General features: G+C 37.7%; 1 protein-coding gene across 6 annotated transcripts in view; it reads right to left on the reverse strand.

Moving 5' to 3' along the window:
- Nucleotides 1-12,912, reverse strand: part of ldb2a (LIM domain binding 2a) — a 99,707-nt gene that overhangs the window by 16,289 nt on the left and 70,506 nt on the right. For all 6 annotated transcript variants that reach the window (XM_059345883.1, XM_059345882.1, XM_059345881.1 and 3 more), the window contains exons 4-5: nt 9,534-9,656; nt 3,528-3,611 (exon numbers count right to left, since the gene is read on the reverse strand). In XM_059345883.1, the coding sequence (XP_059201866.1) occupies nt 3,528-3,611; nt 9,534-9,656 (207 nt within the window). The remainder of the gene's footprint in view (nt 1-3,527; nt 3,612-9,533; nt 9,657-12,912) is intronic.

Below are 12,912 nucleotides of genomic sequence, written 5' to 3' on the forward strand. Positions count from 1 at the left end.
GTAAATTTCCCTTTAGTATTTTGTCTGTATTCAGCTGTTATGGCAGGAAGGTTTTTAATTTGATTCACAAGTGTCCAAATGCAGTTTTCAATTAACAGCAGCACTTAAAAGTATGATACTGAATCAATTAATCAATCAATCTATCAGTTGATCGACAGACAAAGAATTGGCAGCTATTTTGTACATTTTTAAATGCTCCAGTTGTTTTTTTAAGCACACAGTGAAACAATTCCAAAATTCTCTGATTCCAGCCTCATAAATGACAGGATTTCCGTTTTTTCTTTGTCTTATTTTATTGTAAATTTTTGTGGACTTTTGGTCAAACAAATTGAAGATGTTTCGATTGCCCTGTGAAATTGCAATGACCATTTATTGACATTTCATAGACTAAATTATTATTGATGAAAAAAAACAACAACTCACAACAAGTTCTTGAAATTAAATCACTAAATGTGTGAGTTGTGGTTGTGATCCAGAACAAGATATAGAAGCATCAAAGCATTTTCTGATCTGAAACTCTTATTTACAGGACAACTGTATTTGTATTTGCCTGCTGCTGCGGCAAAAGAAAACATTTTTTAAAAATCTGACAGTTAGGGTTGGAACTGGTTAATTTCAAACAAAAAACAGACTTGGTTTGAGTGATGATGAGTGTGATTTTAGGTAAAAAATTACTGGAGTGAAGGTAGGCGTGGGCTTACCAACTTGCTCAAGGGCACTTTGACAGTCGTTACCGAGAGAAAGGAGTCTGTTAATCATTCACTGCATGCTCAAATGATCTCATCTGACCTTCAGCATCCCACCACCCCTACATTTCTGATGTCAATTCTAATCAACATGCTCATCCTGTCTTCAGCCGTACTGTACAGCAACTTGGAGGTAAAAGGAAAAGACAAGGGAAAAACTTTGAAGGACACTGTGCGGCATGTATCTATTGTCGACTACTATGATTTAAGCAGGTGTGGAGGTTTTTATACAAATCACCCATGACACCAGCAATCCTTGCAGAAATGTTTTAACATGATGGGAATTCAAAACAGGGATATTGACCAGTCCCCCGTTTTAAACTACCGTAGTCATTTTAACGACCTTAGCTGCTTACACTAAATTACCCTACATAAACATAGTAATGTCTGTTTTCCGTGTTAGGACAGCAGTGTTTTGATGCCATGCAGCTCTAGGTAAAGTGAACATCCCTGCAGCAGACTAATCCCATGTTCTCCTCTGATAGTTCCCTCCTGACACAGTAATATCCCTCCCCAGCTCAGCCAACAAGCCCTGGCTCTCAGCCTGAAAACAAGGGCTATTTTCAGGCTGAATAGTAGGAAGCCGGCAGCTCCAATACATGGAAAGGCTTAAATACTCCAAATGAAAAAAAAGGAGGGAGAGAGAGAGAGAGAGAGAGAGAGAGAGAGAGAGAGAGAGAGAGAGTGTGTGTGTGTGTGTGTGTGTTTGTGAGAGTGAGAGAAAGGCCGGTTGTAACCCCTGAGCCAGGAAACCGTCAGTCTCTTTTGGAAGGACTGATAAATGCTGGGAAAGGCCTTTTCCAGAGACACATTATTACCAGCTTAATGTGAGGAAAGGGTGTATTTTGCTTTGACATCCTTGGATAACAGTAGAGGAAAATATAAATTGCAAAGTGTGTGATTTGATGAATAACAGTGACTGCGCAGCAGTGGTTCCCAACCCGGGGATCTTGACCCCCAGAAGGGTTCGCTACATGTATCTACATCAATCATGAGATGATTCTGGCCGTAAAAAATGTTTGTTTGTCAGACTTTTCCCTGATCTTTTCTGTGTTCTTGTGAAATATTGTGGTTTCACTTCTTCAGGCCTCAAAATAGTAACAAAGTGAAACAGCCTATAAATCAATAAGGGGTTGCAAGTAGACGTTTATTTGTTTTAAGGGTCACTAAAAGCCAAAAAAGGTTGGAACCCATTACTTTACAGGACACAATAAAATCTCAATTAAATACTGAATCTGTAACTGAGTTTCCAATTATTACGTCTGTCTGCTCCTTAAAACTGGCAATTTTGTTAACTCGCATACTTAAAATGCAAATTCAATGAGCTAACATGCCACTGCTTTTAAACTAGTTTATGGTGTTTTCATTATTACTGAAATGAAAGAAAAACCTCAGATGAAGGTTAAATTCCTCGTTAAGATGAATGTTTTCTGCAGCATTTAAAATAAAACCACATTGTGCTCTGGGAAAGTTCCTCATTTAGCAGACGCACAAGGATTTATGTGAAATATTTCAGGTTTAGACCACTGAGGCAATGCAAGTCATTTGGACAAACTAACTGTTCTTCAAAAGCAAAGCTTGGGCTATTTAGACACAAACAATTTCTATAAAACGCATGTTGTCAGCAAACAGAAAACACGGCATGATCCTTGTTTCATTGTTTCGTTTGCTAAGCACTGACCATCTGAATCACTAAAATAAAGAATGAACAGAAGCCGAATCTTTTAGTGTGTAATTACAGATACTCGAATTATGTGTTTTCTCTTTTAGCCGCATTACAGTTGCTTTCTGTATAGAAAATCATTGTTATTGGAAAACAAAAACAGCCACCCTGCTTCCTCTCCCTCTCTGTGTCTTTCTTCACTTAGTTATTATAAGCAGCGGAGGTGCCGTTCCCTGATTCGCGCGCCATTTCACAATTATGAGTCTCAACAGGGAGCGTTCATTAATGTTATGCTAATTTTCTGTATCCAATTAATTCTTCTCTCTCCCCATCTCTCTCCCGCTCGCTCTTGTTCTCCCATTTGGAAATCGTAGCTGTCAGTCAACTGTGGCGTCGAGAAACACAAACAAAACCCTGTGAAATAATCACTAATGTATTCAGCAGGCTTATACTTCCTATTTCCGTAAATTATATTGCTGCGGTCAGGTAGAAAAACATGTATATGCAGAGAGTAAAGAAGAAATAAGTGCTTATATTTTTGTTTTGATGCCGTGCACTTTTGAAATTATACACTCAGGTTTCAAACGCCCGAGAGTCATAAAACGTGTTCAGCACATAAATAACAGCAGAAGCTTTTCAATTCCAGTAAGACAGAGAAAAACAGTTACATTTACAGTCACGATATGACCTTAAATACACTAAGGAGTGAACACGAGGATGTAGAAAAGCATATCTTATTCAAACTTGAATATTCAAACACTAAATATACCTGCAATTGTAACATTTTACATGAACCATTATAGATTTACTGCAGAGTGGGTAATGTAATCACGCAGAGGACCGTATTAAATATGAGAAAGCATGAATAGTCTGCACAATAAAGACATCTTTATTCTGTCTAGACACATACAACAGGTTTAGTTTAGAAAGTATGAGCAACATGAATTACTACAGTTAAAAATGGACAAGAATTGTTCCTCTGTGTGCATTTAAGTGTGAGGAGATGGGAACAAAAACAAAAGCAGAATGACAATCATAGACATTGTCAGACACACGCACGCACGCGCATGCACACACACACACACACACACACACACACACACACACAGAGTCCTTACCCTGAGGTAGTTGAGGGTGAAGTTGGTCAAGCCCATGCGAGTGATGTTTTTGGACAGTTGTTCCAGCACCTGAGGGTCTTGTGCCTGAAGTCAGCAGCAGTGAAATGAAAATGAAGAACAAATGCATATATAAGATATATATTTGTACATCTTTATTTTGTTGTGTTTGCATCCAACTGACTACGAATAAACTAATTATCTACAGGCAATTAGGCTAATTGGCATTCATCAGATAATGCACATTCAACACATTCACACCCTCGAGTCATAAAATGCAACTACTTAACATTGTTATCGCAGTTGTTCCATGAAGCTGAATGGAAGTATTTCAGGCCTTCATTTCACACTATTGTCAAACTGTGAGGCTAATTAATCAATATTATTTTGTCATTCCATTTACATTTCCACACATTTTCAATTTCATATCTTTCCTGGATTTGATGGTGTTGCTCAGTGTCTTGTGTGCAGTAAGGGAAATTAGTTTGATAATGTTGAGTTTGTTGGAAAAACTGCAAAAATCTGCAGTTTTAACCCACTCTTTCATTTTATATATTGTGTTTTTTTTGTGTGCCTGTGAAGTGACAGCATCATGTGGTCCAGCTGACAGTTGCATTATTCACATAAAAGATTAAGAACTGACCACCATCAGCACTGAATGAATGAATTGATTGCAAAATAGAAAACTCTTGGAAACCCTGTTATTATACAGTATGTATAGGAGGAAAGAATACATCTTAAATAAGAACAAAGCGAGAATAGCAATTATAGGATGACATCTGATTGGAAAATAAAATTCACTCAGCTTGTTTGCCGCTCCAAGAATAAGCAGTCAAATCATAAAAAGCTGTAGGTATTGACAGAGCAAAACATAGCCCAGACTGAGGAGAAGCAGTGAGCACACTTGCATTCACCGCCTCATGAAAAATGCATAATTCTATCTCCAGTCGCATCTCTGTGTGGAGAAAGTCAAGAGGGAAGCGAGAGACTTCTTCTGTACCGTCAGCAGACCAACATGAGTGACGGGAGAATTGAATTAGTGTGCATTATTGGCCGATGGCGGATCAGAATCTGAATTACTTTATTCATCAAGTAGAATTAGTCTAAACGCACTGTACAGGAATTTGTCTTGGCAGCACTGATGCAGCCATGTAACAAAAATTGTGTGGAGTAACAGGAGTAAAATGCTGGCACAGGGATGACACAGACACTCAGTTCAAGGGGCCAAAGACAGACAAACGAGTACAAACTAAACACAATCACAATTTAAGATGCATGGCAACTGTCCAAAAAAAAGGTTTAAACAGTGAAGAAGCTCCACAGCACATTAAACCTGATGTTAGAGGAGTGTGGATACCTCTCAGCAGTGGTGCAATGCAACTTAATACACTCAAATACAATTTGGAGATACTTTTTTTTAATACTATTTGAGATACAATTTTATAATCCCATATTGGGATTACAACCCCCCTTTCCAAAAACCGCTTTTTAAAAATGTAAATAAAAACAGAATCCATCAAATTCAGAATTCACTTTATATTTACAAATAAAACAAAACTTTATCAGTGGGAACATTAAGTTTGAACATTTAATTATTGTTTTTGTACAGTTTTCTATTGAATTTATGTCAAAAGGGATTATCAAATTATTGCACGCTGCTTTATTTACATTATAGTGTCCCAACTTTTTCAGAATGGATCAAGACAGAGAGAGGTACAGAGATATTCTGGAAGTTTACCTTGTACCTAGCTCACCTCGTAACTTTGCAGAAAACATATACTAACGATGTTGTGTGCAAGTGGTTAATGGTGTTCAACACACCAAATCATCATCAAGAATGTATTGGTTAATAAGGGACTTTGCATATATACTCCTCCAGTCAACATTTTATTTTGAAAGCAAACTTCTTCTTCCGAACATTTTTAATATTTACTAACCATTTGGATTTACTGTAAAAAACACAATGCAGTGCTTAAACTGTCTCTTTGTAGACTGCACTGTAGGTTGTATTACTGCTTCTATTGATCTGTTTAACAGCTGTTGTATCTTTGCCAAGCTGCATTAGTTCTAATTGTTTTATGTCATATATTTTAATGTATCTATATGTAACTGTTTGAATTCTAATCTACTGCTGTACCATATGTGTATATGAGGGTATGCATACTGTATGTGTGGGTGGGAAGTGGGTGTAGCAGATGTTTGAGAGATAACTTCTATAATGTTTCATCCGTGTATATTTCTTTATTGTCTTTGTGTATTTTTACCACCTTCGAACAAGGACATTAATCTTTTTGCAGTGGTGTAAAGTAAGAAGAACATTTACTATAGGACTGTAGTTAAGTACAGTTTTGAGGTACTTGTACTTTGTTTGGATTATATCCATTTAATGTATATTTTATACTTCTATAAATTATAGGGAAATGTTGGACCTTTTACGTCAGTAGATTTATTTTACAGTAAAAACAAAACCTTTCTAATTAAAAAAAAAAAACTATGATTATTATGATTATATATTATGATTATAAAACACAAGCTGTATTATGAAACATAACAAAATGCTTTTCTGATCACTAATAATAATGCTGTAGAAAATGATCAAATACTGGATGAGGCCATTTAGCATTTTGAGTGATTTTGCTTTGTAAACTTTTCTGTATGTTCTTCCATACTTTCACTTCAATAAGATTATGAATGTAGGACTTTTTTAAAAGTTGAGTATTTTAAGTTATACTTCAGTAAAGCATCTGAATACTTTCACCACTGCTTATTTATGTATAATAAAGTAAAACCTAAACTTACAACAAACATCAACAAAAGGTTTCTGAAGGGACTTAATGAAGGCAAAAGTTTACTGCTGGCTACCAACAAGCACAATTAAAGCCTTCATCAAGATAAACATAAGAATAACTTAAAAACTACTGACACCCAAATTGAACACAAATTGGTTGACAATTTTTTTGTCTGACTTCAAACCAGATAAGTTTCTGAAGTCAGCATCTAGTGGCTGTTACAGGAACTGCAGAAACAAACACCTACTCTGTCCTGTCCTCATATCAAGTGATGGCTTTGGTACATTTCAAGTTAAAATAAGCTCTTTCTTTTTTTAAAATAAGGAGATATTCACACATTGCATGTTATTCCAAAGCTTGCGTCCTTCTACTTTCAGTAAGATTAAATGTTTGATACCATTTCCATCATTAAACACACAGTCTAACATCTATCATACATATATCAAATACAGCCTGTTTCTTTCTCTTTAACTTGAAAAGTAAAAAAAGAACAAACTTTATTTATCTTTCAAGCAGTTCCTCTTGAAAAAAAGTGCAGTAATAGTTCAGCTCACATCAAAAACTGGGTCTTCCACAGTGACTACATCCACACTACTACTATCTGCAGTTTCAACTTTCCTGTTCTGACTCCCATGTGTCTGTATCTGCTTTCATTAGTCCAGGCAACGATCAAAAGACTGAACTCACACTCGCACACAAATCACGGAAGATCTGGCCAGGACCCACAACACCCCACAATATCCCACTCTCCAGGAATTAGTGTGAATACCCTGAGGGGCCAATTTATTGGTGAGTAAAATTCATATGAAGATTTGGCTTGCTATACGGACGAAGCAGCCTTTTACACACACCTTTAGGTCCATAGGGGGTAAATGGAAAATACTTTGAATTTATTCATCAATCAAATGGAAGGACCTGCACACATAGAAACTGTATTGGATATTTCTGCTTATGGAAAACGCATATAAGAACACTAGAGGTTATTTTTGTCATTTTCTAAGCCATTTTCAGACATATTTCTGCATGGACATATCAGTCTGTTAAAATAATGGCTTCTGTCATTCAGATAGGACGTTACTTTCATGTATTTGTTCCCCACGGCTTTTTCCCAACATGACAAGACATTTACGGAAAGACACAAGGCATCATCAGTGCTGTAAAACTCAACTGTGAGTTGAGAAGTTTAATGATTTGAAGGAAGAAAGGTGTTTTCTGTTTCTCACAGGCTGCATCACTGATGGATTTTAAAACTTACTCTCTTGCAGTTAAAGCTTTAATTTATTACGATCTTGAGGGTCGATGGAGGCTCGCCGTCCACTTCTCCTCTCGTGAATCTCCTAATAAATTTTCTCATCACTTTCATCATTTATTAGGTAGTGAATTCTGTTGGCAGTTTTATGAAGTCCGACAGTACATACGTATGAAATGACTAGATGGGAGTTTGGGAATTTCTATAAGTGTTTAATGGGATATCCTTTTACTTTTAAGTGGAATGTTGAAAAAATAAGGAGGAAGGCAGCTGGTCTCATCAAGTTTCAAGTTATTTATTTGTCATCGCACAACAATTACACAGAAGCAGTTTTTGGTCTCAGGCTCCCTCCAACAATGCTCATTTAAAAACATCTAAAAAGAAAATCAAATAATTGTGTCTAATAAATTATTGTGGTTTGACAAGATTTTTTTTAACCTTCTTATTCTGCGTCTTCACCACAAGGAGAAAAATAAAACTACACTTATCTTGACATGAGAAAAACCTCCCTTAAAACATATAGTCAGCTCATTGAAAGTGGTTCATAGTTTGTTAACCTTGTTTTCTTTTCTTTTAGTATGGGAGAAGTATTAGAGATCGCAATCAAGTGAACAAGGTGTATATTCATTCCTCATTAGGTATTTAAGTAAGTGCTAATCAAATGGTATTTGAATCACACTTGTGCCGCATGAAGTGTTGTAGAAATGTTAGTCCGACAAGGTGAGATGAGGAGACCCTACAGGTGAAAAGGGTAATAGATGACGCTGTGCGATATCACCATGAAACTTCTATATGATGATTTTCAGAAGTGTATGCAACTAAGGCATTATCTAACTTTTCTGAATTTAGGAAAAAATTAGAGATTCAAATAGACAAAATTTTGTAAAACAAACATCTAAATGTGTATTTTGGATTCTTCCTCTACTCAAAAAAAATATTATCTTATGAAAGCAAGATTTGCTCAAAAAACTGTAATTGAAAAGCGCACGAAAGGCCTAATAGAGTAAGTGTTATATAGAAAATCTCTCTGAAAACATAAAACTATAAAATGTAAAGCCGACTCATTAAAAGTGGCTCATAGTTTATTAAACTATTTGTATTTTCTCTTGAGCATGGGAGAATTGTTTACATATGTTTACTTGTTTTTAGTGAATTTTAACTGTACTGTTACTGTTACTCTTTACATAAATCTAACGGCATTCAAATCAGACTTTTGCCGTTGCATAAATGTATAAGTACGACCAGCGTAGTAAGATCATTGCCATGACTTTAATATAAAAGTGACTGGAGATTATCTTAAAATTAGACCAACCTGTCCTATCACATTTACGTATAAAGGTGCAACATTTACAATGGCTTAGAAGAGTGTATAAAAGCACTGTAGTGCTTTGTACATTTGTGGTGCTGTTGAATTGTATTACGTTTAACAGAGATGTTGCAAAGTTATTTACAGAATCCTATCCTCATTGAGAGAATTGGGGTGGACAAAATATTAGAAACACTTGTCACCAAGTCTAATTTGGTTTTCTTTATGTATACAAGTTTAATTATTTTCATCTTGTAGCCATTCTTCATTGTAGAGCTTCAGTTCAAAATCATTTGAAAACAGAAGACCTTGTGCTAGCTCCAACTCCACTCCAGAGCTCCAGTGACTAAATGTGTGTTACACTTAGTGGAATTAAGCAGATTATTCATTCGACCTTGTTTTTTTTTTTTCCTCTCTCCCTTTTCAGACAAGGGCCCTTTTTTATCCTCAGTGGCCTTTGATGTCTGCAAATAAATTGGTTTGCAAAAATCCCTCCAAACTGCTTTGTTGGCGTTTAAATTTCATATGCTCATGAATAGCTTCTAAAAAGTGTCTTGGCAGAGTGCAGAGACCCTCGTTAGGATTCAAAAAGCGACACCTAAAACGGCCAGATCTCTTTCTTTTTCTTTTTTTTTATTGTCGCGTGTTAATGATGTCACACTCACGTGCATGGCCAGGATGCTGCGGGGGATGAGCTCTCGGTACTGCCGGATGGTAAAGTGCCACGTCTTGATCCTCATCAGATCATCAAAGGCAAACTCCAGTATCAAACGACCCTCTGTACAAACCTGGACAAAGATCACATAGTTAGTGTTACTTTACATTTCTTCTCAGTCTGATATCTGTTCCAGTAATCTTTCACCGGCTGGCAGGCAGCCGTCAGCTGATTTGGACACGGACAAAAAAGAAATCAGTGTTTATTGGCCAGGCGTGATTTTGATAAAAAACGCTGGAAGGGTTTCGTCTCCATTTTGGAATTTGTTCAAGGACTTTGTAGAACGGAGCGAGCTATTATGCTCCCAATATTTACTCTGCTCGCTTCCCTCATTCAGAGCATCTGTCCTTGGGCCTCTCAACCATCCAGCTATTTCAAAAATGTGAAAATAAATGTAATCTGGAGAGGGGTGTGTTTACACCAGAGACAAAAGAACTTCAGGTCAGAGAGAGTTGCCAATTAGGAGGAGAGAGAGAGAGAGAGAGCGAGAGAAACAGTGAGGAAAAAAAAAAATTCGCCCCTTTAGCTGAATTCAGCGCTTGCCGGGGCCCTTGCGCTTCTCCCATATTTCGTTGCTGTGACAACCAGGGAGAGAGAGAAACGGAGAGACAGACAGAGCGAAGGGGGGAAAAAAATCAGCTGATTAGTTGGCATGGCAACGGCAAAGATGTAATCCCACCAGACACACTCTAATCAATGCCCCCAGCGCAGATGGTCTCCTGAGGATCAGCAAGAAAGAGGCTAGCGGCCATATTGCACCCCCACCCCCCTCCACCTCCTCACCCCCTCACCCTCATTCCCCACTTTCCACCCACCCACCCACCTACCCCTGCCGGTCACGTGCTCCACCACTAACTCCAACACACAAAAAAATAAAAGTATAAATAGAAGCTTGACTGCTCAAAAAAAAACAAAAAAACCCTGAATGCAGAGCTGCTTCTCTGCCGTCTTGTCTGTAAAATGTGGATACTGTATAATGTTCTCACTCTTTGTGCAACGGTGCGTTTCCAGAGGTATTGAACCGACTCAGATTACAATAAAGTACATATATAGAGACAAAAAACACAAAAACCCCAAGGCCCTTTGTTTTTAAACCCTTAAAAGGTCTCCAACGCTTATTATTAAAAATAAGGCTGATGAAGGTTTAACATTTGTTTTTACGTCTAACATGACGATGCCATGACAGTAAAGGCAATTTAATTGTTTTAATAATTAATATATTTTTTATTATTATTTTATGCCTACATGTACCTTCATCCAAATATCACCTCAACAAACTATTTTTAGTTCAGACAGTGCTCTTACCAGAACTTTTTTGATACATACAGAGAGTTTTGTTCCAAAATGTGACACCGGCTTAGCCTGGCTAACACCAGACTATTCTCAAATGAGGGCTAGTCTGGCAACGAGCAATGTATTTTTCCGTAGAGGAGGTGTGGTTTACGATCCTCCAGAGCCGTTTATTGGACGCTTAGAATGTCTATCAAAAGCGTCTGTAGGTAGCTCTTAGCCAATCAGATCAGTTATACCAGATGACGTAGTAGAGCAACAGAAATGGATGTTTGTTGTGTGTGTGTCTGTGAGAGAGTGTTGCTTGCTGCTTTGCTTCTCCAGTTCTCGCTTTTTGCAAGATTATTTATTTTCACGCTTTATTCCCCCTCATGTCATTCAGCCACACACATCCACTGATTTTATGGGCAATAATCAAGCTGCTGCGGGCCTCTCGGCGGCTCCGCTGTCCGCGGTAGCGGGGCTATTAGCCGTTAGCGGCTATTAGCTATTAGCCGCTAACGGCGCTAATAGCCGCTAGCGACGCTAATAGCCCCGCTACCATAACGCCGGTGATCTCAGCGGAGCCGCAGAGAGACCTTTCGCCTTTCAACTTTCGCTCTAAACTATTTAAAACACCATCTACAGCTAAAGAGAGTTTCGCGTCTGCTGCAGCCATGTTGGATCCGGAAAACTACAAGCATCCGTCTGCCGAGTAGTACGCGTCATCGTCTTGCCGTCGCTCCCCGCTCTGTGATTGGATCCCTAAAACAGGGCTAGGAATCCTTCCTGGATTCCAGACCCTTTCGCAGTTCGAAATTAAATTCGAGCGCGCAAGGCAGTCTGGGCTAACACCGGCTATTAAAAATGTCCAATTAGAACAAATAAAGAACTGCAGCAACTCTTGAAAGACAGTACCTGTACTTTAATTCTTTATATGACTATTTTATTTGGACAACAACACTTTCCCCACCTCCTCACCCTCATTCTACCCACACACCCACCTACCCCTGCTGGTCACATGCTCCACCACTAACTCCAACACACAAATAAAAGTATAAAAATAAGCTTGACTGCTCAAAAAAATATCCTGAATGCAGAGCTGCTTCTCTGCCATCTTGACTGTAAAATGTGGATACTGTGTAATGTTCTCACTCTTTGTGCAACGGTGCGTTTCCAGAGGTATTGAACCGACTCAGATTACAATCAAGTGGATATAGGGAGACAAAAAAATCACAAGAAAACCCCAAGGCCCTCTGTTTTTAAACAATTAAAAGGCCTCAAATGCAATGTGTTTGACTTCCTGACAAAGGTTTGATCCTGAAACATTTGTTTTTAGGTCTAACATGACGATGCCATGACGGTAAAGGCATTTAAATTGCTGAAAAAAATGTTTTTTGCTTACATGTACCCTGTTCCAAAGAGCACCTTAACAAACTCTATTTGAGTAAAGTGCTCTTACCCCCAAAAATGTTGACACATGTAGAGAGTTTTGTTCCATAATGTGCAACTATTAAGAACAAATAAAGAACTGCAGCAACTTTTGCAAGACAGTAACTGCACTTTTATCCTTTACATGACTATTTAATTTGGACAACACTACTGGACCACCACTAACATCTTAACCTTACATAGCTGTAACAAAAGTAGCAGTAGCATATGTAATGCTTTATTACTGTGTAATGTATATATGTCTTGGCATGTCTCTTTTTTGCAAACTTTTCAACCTGCCTCTTTACTACTATACCAGACTGACCAAGTAAATTTAGGTTATGATTTAATTTCTTCTAAAAAAGATGTAAAGTATTTTGGATATTAACACTTCTATTCAGTGACTAACATAATTCAATGCTGGTTTTACATGCAACATGTCTGGGATCTGCCTGGTTGGATAATGGGCTTGTCTGGGCTCGATCACTGTGGATTAGACTAAAGCAATGTTTGGAAAAATAATCCTTGGTGTTTAATGGATGCTAAAAAAATGGTCTTTATCTCATTTTCTATTTTTTTTTTATTTCCAGCAGCAGTTAGTCCAACAGCTGACCACAGAGTTCAGAGTG

This window comes from Centropristis striata, chromosome 12 (assembly GCF_030273125.1).
Source record: "Centropristis striata isolate RG_2023a ecotype Rhode Island chromosome 12, C.striata_1.0, whole genome shotgun sequence".
Lineage (NCBI taxonomy): Eukaryota > Metazoa > Chordata > Actinopteri > Perciformes > Serranidae > Centropristis > Centropristis striata.